The sequence below is a fragment of the Liolophura sinensis genome, chromosome 8 (assembly GCF_032854445.1).
Source record: "Liolophura sinensis isolate JHLJ2023 chromosome 8, CUHK_Ljap_v2, whole genome shotgun sequence".
Classification (NCBI taxonomy): Eukaryota; Metazoa; Mollusca; class Polyplacophora; order Chitonida; family Chitonidae; genus Liolophura; species Liolophura sinensis.
Window position 1 is genome coordinate 1948885 of NC_088302.1, and position 25081 is coordinate 1973965.

At 40.4% G+C, this 25081-nt stretch overlaps 2 protein-coding genes across 3 annotated transcripts in view; one reads left to right on the plus strand and one right to left on the minus strand.

Moving 5' to 3' along the window:
• The window catches only part of LOC135472225 (sister chromatid cohesion protein PDS5 homolog B-like), a 39522-nt gene extending 21038 nt beyond the window's left edge, over nt 1-18484 (minus strand). The window contains exons 1-17 of one of the 2 annotated variants that reach the window (XM_064751620.1): nt 18355-18484; nt 16598-16729; nt 15717-15911; nt 15171-15257; nt 14378-14475; nt 13835-13961; nt 13006-13086; nt 12369-12509; nt 11765-11880; nt 10894-10988; nt 10123-10268; nt 9456-9607; nt 7867-7980; nt 7493-7525; nt 5737-5846; nt 4808-4947; nt 3321-3530 (exon numbers count right to left, since the gene is read on the minus strand). In XM_064751620.1, coding sequence (XP_064607690.1) covers nt 3321-3530; nt 4808-4947; nt 5737-5846; nt 7493-7525; nt 7867-7980; nt 9456-9607; nt 10123-10268; nt 10894-10988; nt 11765-11880; nt 12369-12509; nt 13006-13086; nt 13835-13961; nt 14378-14475; nt 15171-15257; nt 15717-15911; nt 16598-16699 — 1947 coding nt within the window. In that variant the 5' untranslated portion in view covers nt 16700-16729; nt 18355-18484. Of the gene's footprint in view, nt 1-3320; nt 3531-4807; nt 4948-5736; nt 5847-7492; nt 7526-7866; nt 7981-9455; nt 9608-10122; nt 10269-10893; nt 10989-11764; nt 11881-12368; nt 12510-13005; nt 13087-13834; nt 13962-14377; nt 14476-15170; nt 15258-15716; nt 15912-16597; nt 17023-18354 lie in introns of those variants that run through there. The other variant, XM_064751621.1, reaches the window with a different exon arrangement.
• Nucleotides 18485-18827: 343 nt separating this feature from the next.
• LOC135472389 (uncharacterized) overlaps nt 18828-25081 on the plus strand; it is a 31610-nt gene continuing 25356 nt past the window's right edge. Inside the window, 4 exon segments of the mRNA XM_064751868.1 lie at nt 18828-19144; nt 19398-20850; nt 24120-24235; nt 24872-24960. Of these exon segments, the coding sequence (XP_064607938.1) occupies nt 18943-19144; nt 19398-20850; nt 24120-24235; nt 24872-24960 (1860 nt within the window). The 5' untranslated portion in view covers nt 18828-18942.

Genomic DNA, 25081 nt, shown 5'->3' on the forward strand with positions numbered 1-25081 from the left:
TCAAACATTGTTTGTAGAGGATAGACGGTGTAGTGACCACGCTGTAGTCGAAAACCAAGTGACTTCATGCAAGCTCAACACATGCAATCAGGGATCTTATTTATTGATTTATTTGATTGGTGTTTTACGTCATACTCAAGAATATTTCACCCATAGGACGGCGCCCAGCATTATGGTGGGAAAAAAACGAGCAGTGCCCGGAGGAAACCCATGACCATCCGCAGGTTGCTGGAAGACGTACAGCCAGAGAGGAAGCCAGCATGAGCTGGACTTGAACTCACACTGACCGCATTGGTGAGAGGCTCCTGGGTCATTACGCTGCGCTAGTGCGCTAACCAACTGAGCCACGGAGGCCCCATCAGGGCTCGTGAAATTACCAAGATCGAGCTGTGGTGTAATTATTATGTTATATAAATAAATATAAGTATAATATAAAAAATGACTAGACTATTGTGTACATCCATAATAAGTATAGAGCAGCCCGCACAGAAAATTGTATCTCAACCCACATTATATTTCAGGCCCCGGTATCACCAGGTGATGTTAGGCTTAAAGTTTTGATCATTAATATTTAGTATGTTAATTTCTGTTATTTCAGCTGAAATTTGTTGTACAACTGCTTACCCAGAATTTACATTCTGACGCAATATTTTGACCTCGTTACATCAGAAATTAACAATTTTAAAGTGATCTGAAATTCTGACTTAAGTCTAAGATGTCTTTGTGATCCCGGGGCTAGGTGTTCCATGAGCCCCATGATAGTACAGTGTACATGTTGTCAGTTCTGTGAGCCCCATGATAGTACAGTGTACATGTTGTCAGTTCTGTGAGCCCCATGATAGTACAGTGTACATGTTGTCAGTTCTGTGAGCCCCGTGATAGTACAGTGTACATGTTGTCAATTCCGTGAGCCCCATGATAGTACAGTGTACATGTTGTCAGTTCCGTGAGCCCCATGATAGTACAGTGTACATGTTGTCAGTTCCGTGATCCCCATGATAGTACAGTGTACATGTTGTCAGTTCCGTGAGCCCCATGATAGTACAGTGTACATGTTGTCAGTTCCGCGAGCCCCATGATAGTACAGTGTACATGCTGTCAGTTCCGTGAACCCCATGATAGTACAGTGTACATGTTGTCAGTTCCGTGATCCCCATGATAGTACAGTGTACATGTTGTCAGTTCCGTGAGCCCCATGATAGTACAGTGTACATGTTGTCAGTTCCGTGAGCCCCATGATAGTACAGTGTACATGTTGTCAGTTCCGTGAGCCCCATGATAGTACAGTGTACATGTTGTCAGTTCCGTGATCCCCGTGATAGTACAGTGTACATGTTGTCAGTTCCGTGAGCCCCATGATAGTACAGTGTACATGTTGTCAGTTCCGTGATCCCCGTGATAGTACAGTGTACATGTTGTCAGTTCCGTGAGCCCCATGATAGTACAGTGTACATGTTGTCAGTTCTGTGAGCCCCATGATAGTACAGTGTACATGTTGTCAATTCCGCGAGCCCCATGATAGTACAGTGTACATGTTGTCAGTTCCGTGATCCCCATGATAGTACAGTGTACATGTTGTCAGTTCCGTGATCCCCATGATAGTACAGTGTACATGTTGTCAGTTCCGTGAGCCCCATGATAGTACAGTGTACATGTTGTCAGTTCCGTGAGCCCCATGATAGTACAGTGTACATGTTGTCAGTTCCGTGATCCCCGTGATAGTACAGTGTACATGTTGTCAGTTCCGTGAGCCCCATGATAGTACAGTGTACATGTTGTCAGTTCTGTGAGCCCCGTGATAGTACAGTGTACATGTTGTCAGTTCCGTGAGCCCCATGATAGTACAGTGTACATGTTGTCAGTTCTGTGAGCCCCGTGATAGTACAGTGTACATGTTGTCAGTTCTGTGAGCCCCATGATAGTACAGTGTACATGTTGTCAGTTCTGTGAGCCCCATGGTAGTACAGTGTACATGTTGTCAGTTCTGTGAGCCCCATGATAGTACAGTGTACATGTTGTCAGTTCCGTGAGCCCCGTGATAGTACATTGTACATGTTGTCAGTTCCGTGAGCCCCGTGATAGTACAGTGTACATGTTGTCAGTTCCGTGAGCCCCGTGATAGTACATTGTACATGTTGTCAGTTCCGTGAGCCCCGTGATAGTACAGTGTACATGTTGTCAGTTCTGCGAGCCCCATGATAGTACAGTGTACATGTTGTCAGTTCCGCGAGCCCCATGATAGTACAGTGTACATGTTGTCAGTTCCGTGAGCCCCATGATAGTACAGTGTACATGTTGTCAGTTCCGTGAGCCCCATGATAGTACAGTGTACATGTTGTCAGTTCCGCGAGCCCCATGATAGTACAGTGTACATGTTGTCAGTTCCGCGAGCCCCATGATAGTACAGTGTACATGTTGTCAGTTCCGCGAGCCCCATGATAGTACAGTGTACATGTTGTCAGTTCTGGGAGCCCCATGATAGTACAGTGTACATGTTGTCAGTTCTGTGAGCCCCATGATAGTACAGTGTACATGTTGTCAGTTCTGTGAGCCCCATGATAGTACAGTGTACATGTTGTCAGTTCTGTGAGCCCCATGATAGTACAGTGTACATGTTGTCAGTTCTGTGAGCCCCATGATAGTACAGTGTACATGTTGTCAGTTCTGTGAGCCCCATGATAGTAAAGTGTACATGTTGTCAGTTCTGTGAGCCCCATGATAGTACAGTGTACATGTTGTCACTTCTGTGAGCCCCATGATAGTACAGTGTACATGTTGTCAGTTCTGTGAGCCCCATGATATTACAGTGTACATGTTGTCAGTTCTGTGAGCCCCATGATAGTACAGTGTACATGTTGTCAGTTCTGTGAGCCCCATGATAGTACAGTGTACGTGTTGTCAGTTCTGTGAGCCCCATGATAGTACAGTGTACATGTTGTCAGTTCTGTGAGCCCCATGATAGTACAGTGTACGTGTTGTCAGTTCTGTGAGCCCCATGATAGTACAGTGTACATGTTGTCAGTTCTGTGAGCACCATGATAGTACAGTGTACATGTTGTAAATGGTCCCTCATACTAACTCATAATAACCACTCCTCAATAATACAGTCAGTTAATTCCTCGAATTATTTATATATAATGATGATGATTCTTCTGCAACCAATCAATTTTTCGCCCTTATGAGGGAGGTCAGAATCATGAGAGGGGGGAAAGAGAAAGCACTTGTGTGATCAGGTGTTTCCTATGTCCTAATGTCTTAAGTCCTTTGCCTTTGATACCTGGACATGAAAATCTAGCTACATGTACACAGCTGTGACATACCAACAGAAGCTGCATGCCTTTCTCTCCAGCCTTGGGGATTCCCTCTGCCATGTCACTGATGCCCACCACGACATCACTGACATGGTGTACCACCATTTGTATGGCCATTTTGTCAATCATGACAGGGGCGGTCCTCTCCAGAAGGGCCTTCACAGTCGTGTAATACACATTCTGAGGGTTAGGGTTACCCACTTTCTTCAGCACTTCTTTCTGTAACACAGGACAAAAAATTAACGAATGAAGTCAGCTGGTATGATATGATGATAAAGTAAATTTTTATCCTTATTTCACTTAATAACAATACTTGAGAGCACACTAAGCAAGACATATTGTTTGCTCGGAGTGACACATTAAATACTTCAACTGCTACTACACTTAGTTGCAGTGTGTACAAATCTGGACAAAAATCCAATCAAAATTACAGGACAATGCCAAAACTTGCCAAAATAATTAAACAACTCATGTTTGACTTTGAATAATTGAGGGTACCTGTACACACAGCACTAACCACTATACGAGGGTACCTGTACACACAGCATATACCACTAGGTGGGGGTACCTGTACACACAGCACATACCACTAGGTGAGGGTACCTGTACACACAGCACATACCACTAGATGAGGGTACCTATACACCCAGCATATACCACTAGGTGGGGGTACCTGTACACACAGCATATACCACTAGGTGAGGGTACCTGTACACACAGCACATACCACTAGGTGAGGGTACCTATACACACAGCACATACCACTAGGTGAGGGTACCTGTACACACAGAACATACAACTAGATGAGGGTACCTATACACACAGCATATACCACTAGGTAGGGGTACCTGTACACACAGCATATACCACTAGATGAGGGTACCTGTGCACACAGCACATACCCCTAGACGAGGGTACCTGTACACACAGCACATACCACTAGGTGAGGGTACCTGGACACACAGCATATACCACTAGGTGGGGGTACCTGTACACACAGCACATACCACTAGGTGAGGGTACCTGTACACACAGCACATACCACTAGGTGGGGGTACCTGTACACACAGCACATACCACTAGGTGGGGGTACCTGTACACACAGCATATACCACTAGATGAGGGTACCTATACACACAGCATATACCACTAGGTGGGGTACCTGTACACACAGCATATACCACTAGGTGAGGGTACCTGTACACACAGCACATACCACTAGGTGAGGGTATCTGTACACACAGCACATACCACTAGATGAGGGTACCTGTACACACAGCACATATCACTAGACGAGGGTACCTGTACACACAGCACATACCACTAGGTGAGGGTACCTGTACACACAGCACATACCACTAGGTGAGGGTACCTGTACACACAGCACATACCACTAGGTGAGGGTACCTGTACACACAGCACATACCACTAGGTGGGGGTACCTGTACACACAGCACATACCACTAGGTGGGGGTACCTGTACACACAGCACTTACCACAGCATCCTCAGCCTTCTTACAGGTACACTCAGGACTACAGAGAATCTTGACCACCTGGCGGATTCTTTGGTCCTCCCACATTGTGTTGCTGAACTTTTTTAGACGCTCCAAGGCTTTTACACTATCAGGTAAACATCCTAAACAAATCAACATACAAATGTGATTGTAAATACACTTCAGATTTCACATTCTTACACACTCATTTCAAATAGAATTAATGTATTTTAAACTGTACTAAAAAATATTTCACTTATACGATGGTGGCCAGCATTATGGTGGGAGGAAACCTGGTAGAGCCCGAGGCAAACCCACGACCATCCACAGGTTGAAGCAGAATTCTGACTATAATCATTCACATCAGATTTCAATCTTATGAGAATATCCTCTTCCTCCCACTGAGAACAGGAGATTATGTATCATTTACCCTACATATATCCCATTTCCCCTACAAGAAACCACAAAACATGCAGTCCACATGAATGTGACATGTGTATTCATGAGGCCTAACTTACTGGCTAGTGTAACTAGTTTGGGGTTAATCATGATAAATGTGACATGTATTGATGACGACTGACTTACTGGCTAGTGTATTTAATTATTTATTTGATTGGTGTTCACGCCGTACTCAAGAATATTTCACTTATACGACGGCGACCAGCATTATGGTGGGTGGAAACCGAGCACAGCCCGGGGGAAACCCACGACCATCTGCAGGTTGCTGGTAGACCTTCCCATGTACGGCCGGAGAGGAAGCCAGCATGAGCTGGTCTTGAACTCACAGCGACCACATTGGTGAGAGGCTTCTGGGTCACTCCGTTGCGCTAGCGCGCTAACCGACTGAGCCATGGAGGCCCCGTACTGGCTAGTGTAACTAGCTTGTGGTTGATCATGATGAATGTGACGTGTACTGGTGAGGACTGACTTACTGGCTAGTGTAACTAGTTTGGGGTTGATCATTGACAGTGTAGGAGCTTTTCCCTCATCATACAGGTCCTGGTCCAGGAGATCCACCAGCTGCTCCAGACAGTTACGTACACTACAACATACAACAATTAAATAAAACTTCAATTTGGTTTGTGAACTCAGGATTTTCATGCCGGTAATCGGAGACCAAATTACGAAATACCCCTAAACGCCCAAATAAACTTATCAAAAGAGCCCAAATTCAAGAACAATTCAAATTTAAATTTGGCAAATATGAGAAAATTTAACGAGCGGTTTTTCGTTTCAGCTCATTTGTACATTTGCACCGTCAACTACTGCTCAACCTTTTACCTTATTCCCAGTCTTTGCTTACTTCCGTCTTGTGGTTCGTGTGTTCATAATACATTGTAGGGGTGTAGAAGCGTGTGACTCTGAAGGTGCTTAAGAACAAGGTGTAGCCTCATTCTGATTAACACCAAAATACCTCGTGGTAGAAAACAACTAGTTTTTACTTACTGCTTGTTCTAAATTCACAAATTACCTCCCTTGATTCTGGAAGCCTTTCAGAACATTTTTATTGCTATTTTACATTTTGGATTTACTTTTGACTCTGTATTCTCACTATCAATAAGATAAGACAGTAAGTTGTTCTACTAACGCGTACTGAAGTAGATTTTAATTCCCAGTGTTCAAAAATGATGAATGATATAAACATGTGAATGCGACAAGTTTTTAGGGTAACAAATCACAACTGCATTAGTGTTTTGCTGTTCAACAAAAGAGTACTGAGACCTGGATAAACAGATACAGAAAACTCTTGTACTTCGACTGTCATTCAAACTTTTACGCTATATGGCCTAGACCCACCCGGACCAGCGGCCAAATTAGATGGCTGTATCTGACCCTGGGACTACAGGTACAGGATCAACATGTACTCAGGTTATTTGTTAGTAAGTGAGTGAGTGAGTGCTTTTGGTCTAATGTTGTACTTAACAAGTTTTCAGTCATATGACGATGAAGGAATCCTCTTAGTGTATGTAATGTGCCTCCTCGTTGCAGGACGGATTTCCACCGCTCTTTCATCTAGTGCTGCTTCACTGAGGCGCCTTACTGATGGCAAGTAAGCCACCCCACCTAAGCCATTATACTGATACGGGTCAACCAGTCCTTGCACTATCCCCTTCATGCTGAACGCCAAGTGAGGAAGTAACAACTTCCTTTTTTAAGGTTTTAGGTGTGACCCTATACAGGATTGGCCCTCGATTTACCGCCCCCGAAGCAGACTCTCTACCAACAGAGCTATCGGCACTGGTCAGGAAGAGATTTCAAAGGGGATATATAGCAACTGCCTCAAAAATCACAAATATTACTTTTGGTGCTGAAATAAAATTTTTCCAGCAGGATGTTATCTGTCCTTCCAAAAGAACCTCAAAATATCTTTGATTGAGAGGATTTTTAGGTCGAAATTTATCGTATTTATCGTAGAAAGTAAAAAATTGACTTTAATAATTAAGCGAGAGAATAATTAAGTTTTTTCCACGTGTGAAGTTTCATCCCTCACAGTGATCTTATACAAGCAACTTGCGATACAAGCAGCTATCTGCCAGTATTGGTCTTATGAGGTGATTAAAACAAAACCTGTGCAGATTACATACACTTAGAATTCTGATCTGAGTCTCAGAGGGACAACAGATAACTAATGAATTCATGAATGAAAATGAACCTTTGATCTTTTGTGAATTCTGCTAGGTCACTTACTTCAGTTGGGCCTTAAGAACTTCATTGAAAGCTCTGTGAACAAACAACATAAAATAATTAAAATGTTAAATGGACTGCAATACAGACAAGGACAACAAAGAGAGTACATTGACAGAGCTTTTAAGATATTTGAACATATGTTCTGACTTATAGGATTGGAGATTATTCTGAACAACTGCTCAGTAAAAGGAAAAAGCATCCTTCGTGATCAACTTGATCTGGCTTTCTCTCTGTGCGGTTTGAATTTTGAAAAAAGAGCAAAAAAACTCACAAATAATAAATTACTTAATGAAAGATATTTTCTAGAATCTGCTTTCAATACTGTAGAACTGTAAAAGAGGAAGAAATATAAGCAATGGATCTGTCAGACTTACTTAACAGCATAGTCATCCAGGGAAGCATAGAGCAGGTAGAGTTTCCTCATCCGTTCTTCACTGGGTAATGTGTATGGTACAATACAGGTGTTGAAAACCCTCTCTACCAGAAGTCTGATCAAGGCAAACCAAAAACACACACACAATGTCAATGTATTAAACAAATCACATTGCAGGTAAAACTACAAAAGTGTCACCCCTTCCTTTCCTACATTTGACTTGATGCATACATTTGCAGAGGCAATTGTGCGCTAAAAATCTGCCACTGTCATCTCTCTCCAAATGTCAGTGCCGTATCAGTGAAATATTCTTGAGTACGGCGTAAAACGCAAATCAAATAAAAAAAATAAATATATCCCCTCCAACTGCCTCACCCAGCCAACCCCAAAATATTAAATAACATTAAAAGAACTAAATTTTTAAGGTTGATTATAATACTTGAAGAATGAGTCAAGATGAATAAATTTTACAAATCGTCAGCGTTGCACAAGCTGAATGACAACAGACTGCAACACGACTGGACTCAATTTATGCCAAGACACACTGACAGGTGATTGGACAAGGACGCTTGAGAGGTTGATGTTGCTTTAAACTCTGCTCAACTCACTTCAATTGCTTGATTTCATGACTAATTAATGACTGCTGTCAGGGTAAGGTTGTGAAAAGAACTGTTTCTTTGTTTTCTAAAGGCAACCTAAGAGCAAAAATGACATGAACCAAGTTAAGCAGATGTCAGAGACGTACTTCACTGTCGTGAACGACATGAACCAAGTTAAGCAGATGTCAGAGACGTACTTCACTGTCGTGAACGACATGAACCAAGTTAAGCAGATGTCAGAGACGTACTTCACTGTCGTGAACGACATGAACCAAGTTAAGCAGATGTCAGAGACGTACTTCACTGTCGTCATTGACATGAACCAAGTTAAGCAGATGTCAGAGACGAACTTCACTGTCGTCAATGACATGAACCAAGTTAAGCAGATGTCACGGACGTACTTCACTGTCGTCAATGACATGAACCAAGTTAAGAAGATGTCGGAGACGAACTTCACTGTCGACAATGACAGGAACCAAGTTAAGCAGATGTCGGAGACGTACTTCACTGTCGTCAATGACAGGAACCAAGTTAAGCAGATGTCGGAGACGTACTTCACTGTCGTCAATGACATGAACCAAGTTAAGCAGATGTCGGAGACGTACTTCAATGTCGTCAATGACATGAACCAAGTTAAGCAGATGTCGGAGATGTACTTCACTGTCGTCAATGACATGAACCAAGTTAAGCAGATGTCGGAGACGAACTTCACTGTCGTCAATGACATGAACCAAGTTAAGCAGATGTCGGAGACGAACTTCACTGTCGTCAATGACATGAACCAAGTTAAGCAGATGTCGGAGACGAACTTCACTGTCGTCAATGACATGAACCAAGTTAAGCAGATGTCGGAGACGAACTTCACTGTCGTCAATGACATGAACCAAGTTAAGCAGATGTCAGAGACGAACTTCACTGTCGTCAATGACATGAACCAAGTTAAGCAGATGTCAGAGACGTACTTCAATGTCGTCAACACTCTGCTGCTTACCTGTCGTCAACACTCTGCTGGTAGTAAGCGTGCAACACCTTGTCCTTGATCCAGGTTACCCTCTCCATAAAGTGAGCGTCAAATGGCTCTCTCTGGCTGATGCGCTTGTACAGCGCCCCCAAGCCGAGCAGTGCCTCGCGACGTATCTTGAACTGTGACAAGACATTTTTTATTTAATTATTATCATATATTTAAGTTCAAAAATACACTATACACTAAAGATTACAGATTTCGTCTGGATGGAGTGTATGAGGCAAATCCAAGATAAGGTTTACCCTAAATGATCAGAAATTTTGTGTCCATAACTTACTTGTCCATTTTTCCTGATTCTGCGTAACACTGATTTAGAAAGGTGTTCTGAGGTTCGCTTGGAACATGGGATGATATTCTACTGGAAAATTGTTAGTTTCAACACCAAATATAATATTTTGTGACATTATTTTGCCTCTAATAATGCACTTTTGTGGGCGAAATTTCAGGTCATTTCAGGTAGTCAACATCAAAATATCACACAAATGTATCTGTCTTTAAAAATCAAACTTAATACATGTACATGTAAACTTCTCAAAATATTTTTTTTCACAACTGATTTCCAAATGAGATGTTAATGTACACTATCACTATCATTATATGTGACATGTTATAATGACAGAAGATTGCTAATTACTTTCTTGTCTAATGTCCTCTCCTTGATGAACTCCAGCAGTTCATCAGACACGCTGAGAAAGTCTTTCTTGGCAGCGTTCAGAATACAGCCCACCACCTCCATCCTCACCGTCTCCTCGGGGTCATGCTGTCGGGCTTTCAGGTGCTCTGACAACATTGACAAACAAACCCTTCATTTACAAATGGTCTAACGTTAACATAGTAAGCTCCAGTAATGTCAAAGTGCCACATGTGATAGACTTTGTTAAAAGCCCCACTCCCACCTGTTCTGCCTAGACTTCACCGTTAATTTACGTTTGTTTACAGGCTCGAGTTAGCAAGACCTGTCAATGCCTTTTCATATTTACAGTGAAATTATGTGAATAAAGAAACACAAATCATTTCCAATTATGCTTAAATTCTTATCCCAGCCCATGGTGAAAGACTGCACTTGTCTATCTTCATATTGTGACTCTGTCATGTGGTGACTCTGTCATGTGGTGACTCTGTCATGTACAAAGTATACTGTATATGGAATGTCATAAATATATGGGACCTATTCAAACAGGGAATGTAAAAATAAAATCTAACAAACTCAACATGCAATTGTTGTCAACGACAACTTTGTGACAGTTCATTTCTTTTATTGCTTTTTCCCTCCATACAACAGTCAGTGTGATCTAATCACTGTCTTGTACATGTACATATGAAAATGTGATCAATTCCACTGACAGGCAGTGATCACAGTTTGCTACTATGTTAGTGAATAGCCTGCTAGGCACACAGTTCCTACCTGTGATTTCTCTGACATGGGTGGGATGGTTCAGGATGAAATGCTGGGAGTACTGCACACATATCGTCCTCACAGTAATGCTGATGTCATTGAACCTGCAAGTGCGGGTACATATTCTCACATGTACTTCACAAATGGCACAAAACATGACTTACCCTTATTCCTCAACCTTTAAGCACATGGAAGTGCACATTTCAGTGCAATTCATGAACGTTTATAATTAGATTTTGGAGACAAAACTACATAGGTGGGATAGCCAATTTCAGGGCTTCACAAAATGCAAAATTGTATCAATCTACACAGATTAATGCCTTCAGAATATGCTAGAATAAACAGCTTGGAAAAATGTGAAAAGGTTGAAAAACAACAGTAGTTAGAGTAGTGTATTTTCATACATCCCATGCATTTACATGCTGAAATAGAGGCTTAAAGATGGCATTGACAGAAAAGAACTTATCCTGTTGTCAGCTTTTGGAAACAATAAAACAACAAAACTGGTTGTTGGACAGTTCCAACAAGATTTTGCAGCTTAAATATCAATCCGTCTCTTTCCCAAAGGATTCTGGGTTTAAAAGCTCTATGTGAAACCGCTCTGGGTATTAAGATAGGAAAAAACAATCCATTATGAAGGGGCCTAACTCCACTTCATGGATTCCTAGGCCTAATGAGCAAGTCTGCTGATGCTGGCAACATTAAATTAAGCTGAAATAATTAACTAAAACTAAATCACAAATGAGCTGAGGTAAATTCCTTTGCTGTGTGTAAATTGAAGAAATATCAGTCACAATAGCTGCTTTCCTTTGCAAACAGCAAATTAGACATGGGACAACAGCAAAATACTTCAAACTACGATACAGGATATGAGTGTTACCTTCCAAGAAAGCACTTCCACAATGGCTTGTTCTGATTGGCTAGCTCAGAGTGAGGCTCAGAAAACATCTTGGCTAACAAACGTGTCACAGACTTCCTTTCGGATTCATCATTACTCTGTTAAAACAAACCTGTCTTTTTTCAAAATCTTCAAAATACGCAGAAAACAAGAAAATGACAAAGACTGCCCTGACCTAAGTCACATGCATGTAAGTAATCTTATATTAGGTACCCCTTAAAGGCATTACTCCAAACTTCCCTCTCTGAGACTGTTTAATACATAAGTGAGAGTGAGAGAGTGTAAATATCATGTTAAGATAGCTGGCTGAATGATCATCAATTTATATAAATGTTATCTGTTTGAACTTTAAATCAAAATTATTTTTAAAAAAAAGTCAAGTACTTAAATGTTCTATCACTAGAGTAAATGTTGTAAGGTGAGCTTCCTCAGAGCCTGAATCAGCTTATTCTCAGTTTCCAGCATTCGTTCTCTTACCAAAATAATAGATTTATGTAGTAATGTACAAAATGAAAACCTTTAATGTCTGGCACACTGATTATCCACAGACCACAGTGCTTAAAATTACAAATACTGGTTAACTTACCTTCAGTTTAAACTCTAGCTGTGGTAAGACGGCCAAAAGGACATTCGGTGAAATATTGTTCAGTTCATAAATAAGCTCAAACAGATGCTCGGAGACTTCACTCTCTGATGTCTTCCCTAACATAAGGGCATTATTGAAGAACTGTAAAGAAGACACATCATAAATGTATATGTGATGTACTACAAGTGCTGGAAATTAGGTCACTGAAAGCTTATACACAATACTTATTTATTTATTTACCTAACTGATGTTGAAAGCCATAATCAAGAACTTTCACCCGTCCAATGGCTGGCAGTTTTGTTGCATGGTAGTGGCTAATGCAATGTCCAATTTGGGCATGCCACGATTTATTAATTTTTTTAATTGGTGCTTAACGTTGTACTCAACAATATTTGAATGGGAGGAAGCCGGGCAGAGCCCGGGGTAAGCCCCGACCATCTGAAGGTCTCCAGCAGACCTTTCCACCTATGGCTGGAGATGAAACTAGCATAAGCTGGATTTGATCTCACAGTGACTGCACTGGTGACAGACTCCTGGGTCAATGCCCCATGCCTGCTTACAAACCCCTCTTGGCCACGGAGACCTCGTATGATAATGAGTTTCAGTTTTCACTTATTCACATGTACTCCTATCTTACCGCTTGGATGTAAGGTTCTATGGCATTGCTAGTTCTCCTCAACAGGTCTTTTGCCATGGTATATGCAACTTTGTTGTGTGACTACAAAGAACAAAAACTCCATATTACACAAGATATTCCCTTGGAACAGAAGATAATTAGAACAAAAAGACAAAATCTAGAGGTTTATTCTGAGCCTGTGAGTCAAACAAAACATATTATTATCAAACCATGATTACTTTCAATTTACTCTGAGATATTGTGTACCCTGCAGAATTTATCACTACTCAAAACAACTTGAAAAGGTGTTTTTCCTCAACGACATAAATTAAATGTAGATCATATCGTGAGAAATCTTACAATTATCATTAAAACTGATTACATATTTCATAACTGCCAACCGTACACAAGAGTGGGCATTACACGAGCTGGAACAACATGGTATAAGCTATATTTTACGTTAGTAGTCCATGAACAAATAGGATGTGACACATGCAGTACTTGACCTACTTTTAGGAAGTGACAAATGCAGTACTTGACCTACTTTTAGGAAGTGACACATGCAGAATTCGACCTACTTTTAGGAAGTGACACATGCAGTACTTGACCTACTTTTAGGAAGTGACACATACAGAATTCGACCCACTTTGACGAAGTAACACATGCAGTACTTGACCTACTTTTAGGAAGTGACACATGCAGTACTTGACCTACTTTTAGGAAGTGACACATGCAGAATTCGTCCTACTTTTAGGAAGTGACACATGCAGTACTTGACCTACTTTTAGGAAATGACACATGCAGAATTCGTCCTACTTTTAGGAAGTGACCCATGCAGAATTCGACCTACTTTTCGAGGTTCAATGATGTTCAGTAGGATGATATCTAGCAGCTCCTGGGACACGGAGTCTGCCTCAGTAATAAGCGGGGTCATCAGGTCCAACATGAAGTTCTGCACTTTACTGTAATGACTCTCACTGAAAACAGGAAAATCAGCGCGTGAAACAATCGCGTGAGTGGTGAGCCAGAGGAACCCACTACCATCCACAGGCACCCACATTCAGGCATAAACCATGTGCTGTAACACCACATTTACAGCATTCCTACACGTGTATGAAATTGCCTGACAATCCTTTCAACCAGCAGTCAAGTCAATGACCATAGAGCTTTACGAAATTCTGTACTATACTTACACAGTGATGATGTTCAAAAGGCTATCAAAGATTTCACACACTTCTTTCTGACAGAAAACTTTGCAGAGTGAAATAAACTTAAGTTCGTTTTTCCATGGGAACTAACAAACATGTACAGAGTGGTTTCAACAAAGAAAGATGTAGTAGACTAGACTGACATGAATCAGGTGATTAATGCTCTTCACTGTGTTCACACTTACTTGACAATAGAAAACATCAGTTTAAACAGGCTGCAGAAGATTTCCTGGTTGTCATCCAACTCAATACAGATGTTGAATGATTTCACCCATGCCAGATTCTGTTAAAATAAATAATTTTTGCAGTTGTAGTTTGATATTCTTTTCAAACATTGACATGACCTGTTTCTTCAAGGACAAACTCTTTTATTTGTGACTACTTATTTCTTAAATATTATTCTGCCTTAAAATAAGGAAGATACCATTAGGGCCTACAAATTCCACAGTTCAAGAAAAGGAAGGTGGCATAAGCTATCTAGCATCATCATACTTCATTATTTAATGATATGGCAACTGTCGCTTTTATGGGCAGGGAAAACCACCGCTGTTTGCCAGAAAGCTGCAATGTCACGGCCAAACCAGAATGCACAACAATGAACACTGATAAATGGCTCTATGGCAACTAGTGAGCGACACTGACCCGCTTGGCCCACGGCAACCAGAATTATGGTAGGGGGAAAGGGGACAGAGCCCAAGGGAAACCCCCGACCATCTGCAGGTTGCTGGCAGAGCTTCCGACGTAAAACAGATGAGGAATCGTCCATAGCTGGATTTGAATTCAGAGATCGCATTAGTGAGAGGCTCCTTGGTCATTGCTAACTACTAGACTACAATGGCCCCACCACTGTGTTAACAGTCACTGCTTCACATTTCTAACTTAGATTACACTACAGTCATAACAGTCTTCTTTTGAAACCGACAAAAACTAAGAAAACAACACTTCTGAACATTTTTGAAAGAATCAAATGAGTTTTACCTCAAGCAGGTAGAAATATCTCTTGAACGAGGCTGTGTTAGGGTCTTCGAGGCCCCTTAACTGTTTGATCAGAAACATAAATATTTCCTGCAAAAAAAACCTGAACATTTAATTCCATCACCAAAGATCAAAGGAAATGTATTTATTTACTGTTATATTAAAGAATATTTCACATCTCAAGGTACAAGTGGAGTAAAACAGCCAGAGCAAAGGCTTCAAATATCGTCAAGATGCCAGCCAATAATCCAGGTTTTGATTGCAAATTTTTCTTCACTCTCACAAATAATGGACACAAGATTTCACAAGACATAAGAAGTTGTCAACTGGGATGCAAGCTACACGAGCAACATGTACTTTCATTGAAACTTTTGCACCAATTCTATAATGAACATCATGTTAAGTGCATGAAACTAACTGGTCTATCTGCAGTCACAAGACCATTTCGTTAACAAGAAATCTCTTTTGTGCCACTTACAAATGTTGATGTAAGTTTTTCAGTAACATGGAACTGTGAGATATACACATTGACAGTGTCGCAGCACTAACCTTGAGCAAACTCTGCTCCTTGTATGGTGCATCAGGAGCGAAAATGCGAAAGACATCAGCAATGCAGCAGGCAATGAGCAGGCGTACATCTTTGCTGCTGTGATCCATGTAGTACTCTGTGGCGAGAGTGAGGGCCAGTCCACTGTACTGCTCATTCTCCTCCTGACTCATGTCCTGAAAGGCCCTGGCCAGAGCCTTCAGCCAAGTAAAATATTGACAAACTTCAAACACATTTCCTCATTTATACTTCACTGGTAACATCACAGCCAATATTTATGTGATTGGTGTTTTAGGCCGTACTCAAGAATATTTCACTTATATGACTGCGGCCAGCGTTGTGGTGGGAGAAAACTGTTCAGAGCCCAGGAGAAACCCACGACCATCCGCAAATTGCTACAAATCCAATATTAAGTGCTTTAATAAAAGAAACTGGTAAATGTGTACATGTATGAAGTTGAACTTGGAAGAAACACAATAATGGCCGAGCACCTTGTCCAATTTATAATGGAAAACCACCTCCACAATTTAACAAATATATACATATATATAGATTAAACTAGTGGTCACTGGTGGAAAAAAATGATGATGAGGTATACTTCTATACTTGATTGTAATTTTACCCTGTACCCACGGAAAACCACAACCATTTGCTGTTTGGCAACTGAATAACCCACGTATGACTAGGGCAGAAGCCAGCATGAGATGGATGAACCCAAAGCCACTGCAGTATCTGACCCTTGGCTTCTGGGCCATTACATTGCACTAGCAGAAACATGATAATAGCAGCATCTTTCAATTCAAATATTAATACATAACATTACACTGTTTGATTTCAATGTCTGAACATAAATCCTGTATCATGTGCATATAAAAACACAAACCTTTAACCTCCGCACAAGCTCATCTTTGCCTATATCCTCTGATAACTCCTTGCAGCCAGGTGGATAAACAACTTTAGTCCCTGTGCTCACAGCCTTGGACATTGTGATAGTCTACTGCTCATTAGGATAAGCCTGAAACCAAATTGAAAACAGATATTGTTCAACACAACCCAGAATTAATTTAATTCAAACGTTCATGCATTATTTTATCATACATTTCTACAGAAACACTACTGAGCAACACTACTCATGCCCTATTGTCCGAGTTGCCGGAAATCTTAATGTTGATGGACTTTACTTGTTCAGGGTGAAATATACAAGTGAAAACTTCATCAGTGTTGCCCAAGAGCACATAGTGGATAACCAGATAGCTGCACTAGTGACAGTGCAAGTTTTGACTCAGAGCTTTTAGAGCTGATTTTTCTCACTCGACTGTTAGCCCAAGTGGTGTTTCCTACACTTCCTACTAGTGGTGACACTGATGAAACCATTGTTGAGCTTGTTAACACTGATGGTGTGGTCCTGTCTCATCAATTTGATTTCCACATGTTTTAGTGAGTGACTGATTTTAGTATGCCCGACTTGCCATGACTGGACAAAAGTGATTTTCATGCCAAAAGAAAAAAAAGATTTCAACAACATTTCCACTTGGGAATGGGTGTATACATGCAGGAGTAGTAACAAAGGTCCCCGTCTCTCCAATTCACAACAGAAACTGGTGAGTGCTGTCTTATGAGAGTGGGTTTAAAAGCTCACTTCGTTCCGCTGAGTGCTTTGCTGAATGGATGGACCAAATTTTTCAGGTTTAAAGATAAAAGCTTGAGGGAGGTAAATATCACAAATGCTTAAAACAGATCTCAATTTCACAAATGCTGAAAATAGATCTCCACGTTTAATTTAGCAGAACTATGTGATTAGGTGATTTGGTCATGATTTCTACAGACATTGGCTTAATTGATCTGGCTGTCAGGTAATGTCACTTGTGTTGAAGTCGAAATATGCATAAATGGCAGTTTGACAATTAAGGGAGAAGCCTATGGGGCATTCATTCCCTTTGAAGTCACTGAATATAACATTTTAAGGTCAGCAAACATATTAACAATCTAGAAAAAAAAAACATTTCCAACAGATTTATTAACTACTGGCCAACATTATTGTGTGAGGAAACCGGGCAGAACCCGGAGGGAATCCACCTTTATCCACAGGCTTCTCATCGCCAACTAAAATGACAACAGTAGGCTATTTATAGTAATGTGATATTTGCAAATTTAGCAAATGGAAGAAAGTGTGACTTCTGATAGAATGTTACAAGTTAAGGTACGTTACCACAATTCTGCCAACTTACAAAGTTACAGCTTTCTCAGTGGAATGCGGCAGAATTAGGTCTTTATTTACATTCTACCTCAGTTCACCTTTACAACAACAACAATACAATGTTTACCAAAAAATGAAAATGAACACCGTGGTCACCTAGTTCTCTTGGGCCATACTTTTTACTAAAGGCGTCATTGCATCAATTAAATGGGAAAATAATGTAGGATGACGTTACGGTTCAATCAACTGCGCATAAAGGAAAATAACTAATTTAGTTTAGTCTTAAATGTTCCAATGGGACCAGGGAAGCGATCGAACATGGCAGTGCGGAAAAGGGTAGGTCAGTTTCATAATGGATTTAAGCTCAGGGAAATGTCTCATTCACGCATTAATAGTGCAGTTAAATTAAAAGTGAGTTGCTAAACAAAATGATATGATCTAACCTTTGTGATTTCTTCTTTCTTTTCCAAATTTCAGGAAAAAATTTCGACCTCTTGATTGTTTCAAAGACTCCGGCGCGAAACCGAGTGCAGCTTTTCCATTCCTGTGTATCAACAATTTTGATTGGCTAGCATCTACGCCATATTTGTCAACTCCTGAATTATTACTACCGGTCGCTTCGTTTTCTCATGTAGCACACATGGTCTGAGTTTATGGCGCAAAGGTGATACATGCAAATGTTTACTAACATCTGTGATGTGAAAACATATGTATTAACTGTTTTCTGAAACTCCTTGAACAAAACTTTACAACACTGATATTCACTGGAAATATCTCAGTGATCCTAAACCGAAAACACTCCAATCCAGAAGAATGCAACAATGGACGAAAATAGCCAATCAAAATCTCTGTTACTCCAGTCTCGGGCGTCAAGACACGCGCACCTGTCAAACAACTTACTTCCGGGAGAGAAAAACACGTAACATAAATAACACACAAGCGGACGAGTTCAAAAGTTTAAAATTGATGGAATCAGGGGATTCCTGGAACAAAACTGATTCATCACTTCAAATGTCGCTCACGAATACAAAATGCCTCGTAGCAGAAAGCAATCACAGAAAAGCCGTACTGTTAGCCCAGAGAAAAATGTTCGAGACGTGAAAGCGGGTGGGGGCTTGAGCGAATTGGATGATAAGTCGAATGATGACATCTTTACTTATGTTCAGGAAATGTTTGGTGGACAGGTAGACCCTGATGTTGTACACATGGTTTTATCAGAATCGGAATGGAGAGGTAATCTGGAAAATAAAAGTTTAATACAACTACAGAGAAGAACCTTAAGAAGTTAATAACTTTTTATAATCAAACAAACTTAGACCTAGCAAATTAACTTTACGTTCTGTTTAAGACAACAGTCAAATAAATTAATTAAAATCATGATGGTAAAGTTGATAAGGTTTAGTGGAAAACACCCAGTGTGATTATTGTCAATGTTTTTAACCAAATCTGCTGTTTATGAACTATAGCTGCTCTTTTCTTTTTGCAGTTGAGGAAGCTGTTGATACGCTCTTCCATTTTGTTGGGAATGACAACAAGGGACAAGCTGTGAAATCCACTAATAAGTTGTATGAGCTGGCATCCACGGTGTTTGATAACAAGGAAAATGAACACACCGACCCTAACTCAGCTGACATGACTAAGAGTGATAATTGGCTGAGTGGAAGTATGGACTCTCTGGACCCCATTGTTATTCCACCAAGACAGGAAATAAAATCAGAAGAAAAGCCTGAAGCTTTTACAGCCAATGAGAACCTGGTATCACAGCAATCAAATAATAATGCCTTTGGCAAATATGGTTTATGCACATTTGAACTACCTACTGCTAAACTGGACAGTACTGTAACTACCCAATTTATCCCATGTTCTCCTCAATTATCACTTCATTCAAAAATGATTACATCAGATTATGAGGCTGGATGTACTAGTTCTTCTGACCCACATGGAAATATGACATGTATGAAGGCTGCTGACCCACTTCTCAGTGCTGACCTATATACACTTCCATCTGGCACAGTTGTCCCAAACACTGTTGGTACACAGTCATTAGATAACCAAGTGGCAGCGGCCAGTGTTCAGAAACACGGCGTGAACTTGTCCGAGATAGTATCCCCAGATCTGATCTCAGACACAGAGACCATGCTCTTTTCACATGGTGCTGATGCAATATCATTACCATCACGAGGAAGTGCTGATATAAATGTAGACTTTCTCAAACCAAGTGATTCCAGAACAGTTGACAACTGTGCCACACCTTCAAGGCAGAGCAGTGATATCAGTGCAAATATTTCACCAACAGACTCTAGTCCTATATCAGGAATTGCAGATTTAAGCTCAGAGAAGCCATCGAATGGGCAAACAAAAATTCCAAATTGCAGCGTGAAATTTAATTCAAGCATGAAAGTCACAGAACCATCCACACTAGTGGAAACTCAGAAGAATGAAATCCTGAACTCTGTCAACTCTGACAACGTCCAGCATCAGAAGGTGTATTTCCCGACGCCAGGATCTGTGAACTGTGAGACGTTGTCAGACATGTCGGTGGAGGAGAAGCAAAGCTCTAACTCTGTATCAAAACTGTCAGCAGATGCCCCAGAATTTGTGCCTAGATGGATAAGCACAGCCTGGGCGAGTCCTGAACATGACCAGCCTGCATACAAAGGGGCCATGATTAAACCCTGGGAAATGTCTGCACCTGGAATGTCCACATCTAAACTAACCTATGTGAAAAAAACCTGGCCGCGACCCACGGAGAGATTCTCCCTCAGTGACGCCATTAAGCAGACTAGTAAACATAAAGATCAAGATTCAAAACAAGTGCCTCAGAAATCAAACGTCTGGCATGTGCAGCGAGAAATTATAGAGAATTATGTCAAGTCTGGAGAGAAGGTATTGGTGCTTTTACGAGGATGTCCAGGCAGTGGAAAATCTACATTAGCCAGGTAAACACCTACACGCCTTACCGTGCCAGGTAGCGATAAATTTTCATTACATAGGTAAACACCTACACACCTCATCATGTCCAGTTAGCAGTAAATGTTCATTAGCCAGGTAAGCACCTTCACACCTTACCATGTCCAATTAGTATTAAATGTTCATTAGCCAGGTAAACACCTACACACCTTACGTGCCGGGTAGCGATAAATTTTCATTACACAGGTAAACACCTACACACCTTATCATGTCCAGTTAGCGGTAAAAGTTTATTAGCCAGGTAAGCACCTTCACACCTTACCATGTCCAGTTAGCAGTAAATGTTCAAATACCAGGTAAGTAACTACATGCCTTACCATGTCCAGTTAGCAGTAAATGTTCAAATACCAGGTAAGTAACTACAGACCTTACCATGTCCAATTAGTATTAAATGTTCATTAGCCAGGTAAGCACCGACACACCTTACCATGTCCAATTAGTATTAAATGTTCATTAGCCAGGTAAACACCTACACACCTTATCATGTCCAGTTAGTGGTAAAAGTTTATTAGCCAGGTAAGCAGCTTCACACCTTACCATGTCCAGTTAGCAGTAAATGTACAAATACCAGGTAAGTAACTACACACCTTACCATGTCCAGTTAGCAGTAAATGTTCAAATACCAGGTAAGTAACTACACACCTTACCATGTCCAGTTAGCAGTAAATGTTCGTTAGTCAGGTAAGTAACTACACACCTTACCATGTCCAGTAAGTAGTAAATGTTCATTACCCAGGTAAACACCTAAACACCTTATCATGTCCAGTTAGCAGTAAATGTTCATTAGCCAGGTAAGCACCTACATACCTTTACATGTCCAGTTAGCAGTAAATGTTCAAATACCAGGTAAGCACCTACACATCTTACCATGTCATGTTAGTACTAAATGTTCAAATACCAGGTAAACACCTACACATCTTATCATGTCCAGTTAGCGGTAAATGTTAATTAGCCAAATAAACACTTACGCACTTTACCATGTCCAGTTAGCAGTACATGTTCATTAGCCAGATAAGTAACTACACACCTTACCATGTCCAGTTAGCAGTAAATGTTCAGCCAGGTAAGCGCCTACACACCTTAGCATGTCCAGTTAGCAGTAAATTTTCATTAGCCAGGTAAACACCTACACTTCTTACATGCTAGGTAGCGATAAATGTTTATTAGCCAGATAAGCACCTACACACCTTATCATGTGCAATTAGCAGTAAATTTTCAAATACCAGGTAAGTAACTATACACCTTAACATGTCCAGTTAGCAGTAAACAGGTAGCGATAAATTTTCATTACACAGGTAAACACGTACACACCTTATCATGTCCAGTTAGCTGTAAATGTTCAATAGTCAGGTAAGCCCCAACACACCTTACCATGTCCAGTTAACAGTAAATGTTCATATACCAGGTAAGTACCTAAACACCTTTCCATGTCCACTTTATAGCAGTAAATGTCCATTAGTCTGGTACATGTAAGCGCCTACACATCTTACCAGGCGCACATGCAGTTAGCGATAAATGCTCATTAGCCAAGCATCTACACACCTTACCATGCCCATTTAATAGCAGTAAACGTTCATGAGACAGGTACACATTAGCTTCAGTGCAACACCCAGTGTCACTTATTAAAGAGGTATATGTTTTAAAGTTGAGTTCTGAACATTTATTTAGAAGTTACAAATATGCAGAACATCAGTATCAAATTTTCCCTCTTTCAACTTTATCAAAATGTTACAGTGTTTTTTACATGGCAGTTTTGTCCTGTCTGAAACAGTTATCCCCGTTGAAAATACTATTTTGTGCAGGTATCTCTTCTTCTCGTACTGTTTATTATACCCCCATCAACGATGCAGGGCCAAGTATACTGGAATCACCTGTCCCTCCGTCTGTCTGTCTGTACACTTGATGTTGTCAATGCGTCTCCCCCAAAAGTACTTCACCGTTTCAGTGAAACTTACCAAACATCTTGAATATCATCTGAACTTGTGCCTGCTTAAGTTTAATGGCAATCGTTTAATTATATTCTTAATTACGACCATTTAGGACTTTGCGTAACAGTGCTTTCCATGTATTCAGATTTTGTCCATGCATCTCCTGCCCCAAACTACTTTTCCAATTTTGATGAAACTTATGATACATGTAGATCTTTCCCTATCATCGGAACTTGTGCATGCTTAACTTTGTTGGCAATTTGATAAATGTTATCATAATGCTCATTAGGAATAATTCATAATTACCACCATTTTAAGACGTTATGTAACAGTGTTTTCCATATTCAGATTTTGTCCATCCTTCTCCTCCCAAACCACTCCAGCAATACAGTTACCATACATCTTGCCTATCATCGGAACTTGTGCAAGCTTAAGTTTAATGGCAATCAAGGAGTTATTTAAATAAGTACCTCCATTTAGAATTTTGTGTAATAGCGCTTTTCCATGTATTTAGATTTTGTTCATACAACTCTTCCTAATTCCTGTTTCTTTGAAACAGCATACATCCTAACTAAAATTGAAACTTATGCATGTTTACAATCAGGTAATTTCTCTTGTTCAGGTATTTAGTGCAATAATAGATTCTCATATACACTGTATTCTCTTCTGATTGCTACATTTCTCCATTCAAACTGGATGTACCCGTAGTGCAATCAGTACACACCACAAATGGCCTATGAAACAATCGATATGAAGTCTAACTTAACAATGACATCCTGTCTTTTCTTTTAAGGTTTTCTTAGTTTTCTTTCTTTTATTTGTGGAAATGTTGGGAATGGAAGGAAGGTATTGAGGACATCTGGATTCTAGCTTTGAGGAGGGAGAATGAGTATTCTATCAGAACAAGCAATGTATGAATAAATTATCTTGGGATAGTGGAGTATGTATGACCTTTGCCCCGGGGGATGACCTTTGTTTTCCTCATGGATTACCTGTTATCAAACTTCACCTGTTCACAGTCATGATAGCACCTTGAAAAACATTTCATCTGATAGATTGATATAAATACACAAAGCACAACATATAATTTTCTTCTTTGGCATTACATACATATTACATAATATGAATCTGTATTTCAATACAGACGTATACAAGTTTCCTAGAAAATGTTCAACTTGTGCGCCGGTATGTCTGTAGTCAATGAAAAACGCATTTCATGTAATTTGCTTGTTGGTAAGAGGTGAATTTGTATTTGGTAATAAATTGCTTTGGCAGCATGATTAAGAATGGATTGTCTTTTATATTTGTAGGCAGATCAAATTTGATGGAACTATTTTAACGACGGATGATTATTTTATGAGGGGAAATTTTTACGAATATGACCAAGGCCTTTTGGGTGATGCTCATCTTTGGAATCAGCAAAGAAGTATGAGTGTATACTAACTCCTCATTTTATACCTTTGTGTAAGGGTGCCACTTCGGTGACCCAATGGTTAGAATGGCCGCCTTGATGTCTTGTTACTGCCTCACTCGGTGTTCAGCACTGATAGGACTGGTTAGCCAGGTGTCAGTATAGTGTGACTGGGTGGGGTGTCATGTCTGGTGTCTTGGTCATGCTACTTCAGCGGTAGCAGCACTTTGGTGGCATGTACTCATCCTCAGATTACTAAAAAATGGTTAGGTATGACGCTAAAATTCAATCATACATACTGTACATACCTTTGTGTAAGACGGGCAAGCTCATGAGCTAATTTAAATAATCCATTATTTGTAATTTCTGAACTTCCATATAAGGTAAATAAACTTTCATCTGTGTCTGGCTATTTAGACGAACAACTGACATGACCCCTTTCAAACCATGAACATTTGAAACATTGCTTGGAGTGTATTGTATTGTAACTTGTAGAAAACAGTGATGTGACTTGTTGAGTTAACAAGTCGGGCAGCGACCATGTCTACAGGGGCAATGTGCCACGTCATAGCCTGTGTTCACAGTTAAATGTAACATTTATTCCCAGTTACATGATCACATGTACACTACCCCTGTGCATGTTATTTTCAGGTGAGGAGGCGTTGAAGACTGGCATTTCACCAGTAATCATTGACAACACTAATTCTCAGAGATGGGAAATGAAACCTTATGTAGTACAGGTAACTCAGTGTTATTTATTTATTTATTTATTTGATTGTTTTTTTTTTATGCCCTGTGAAAGAATATTTCACTTATACAACGGCAGCCAGCATTATGGTAAGAGGAAACCGAGCAGAGTCC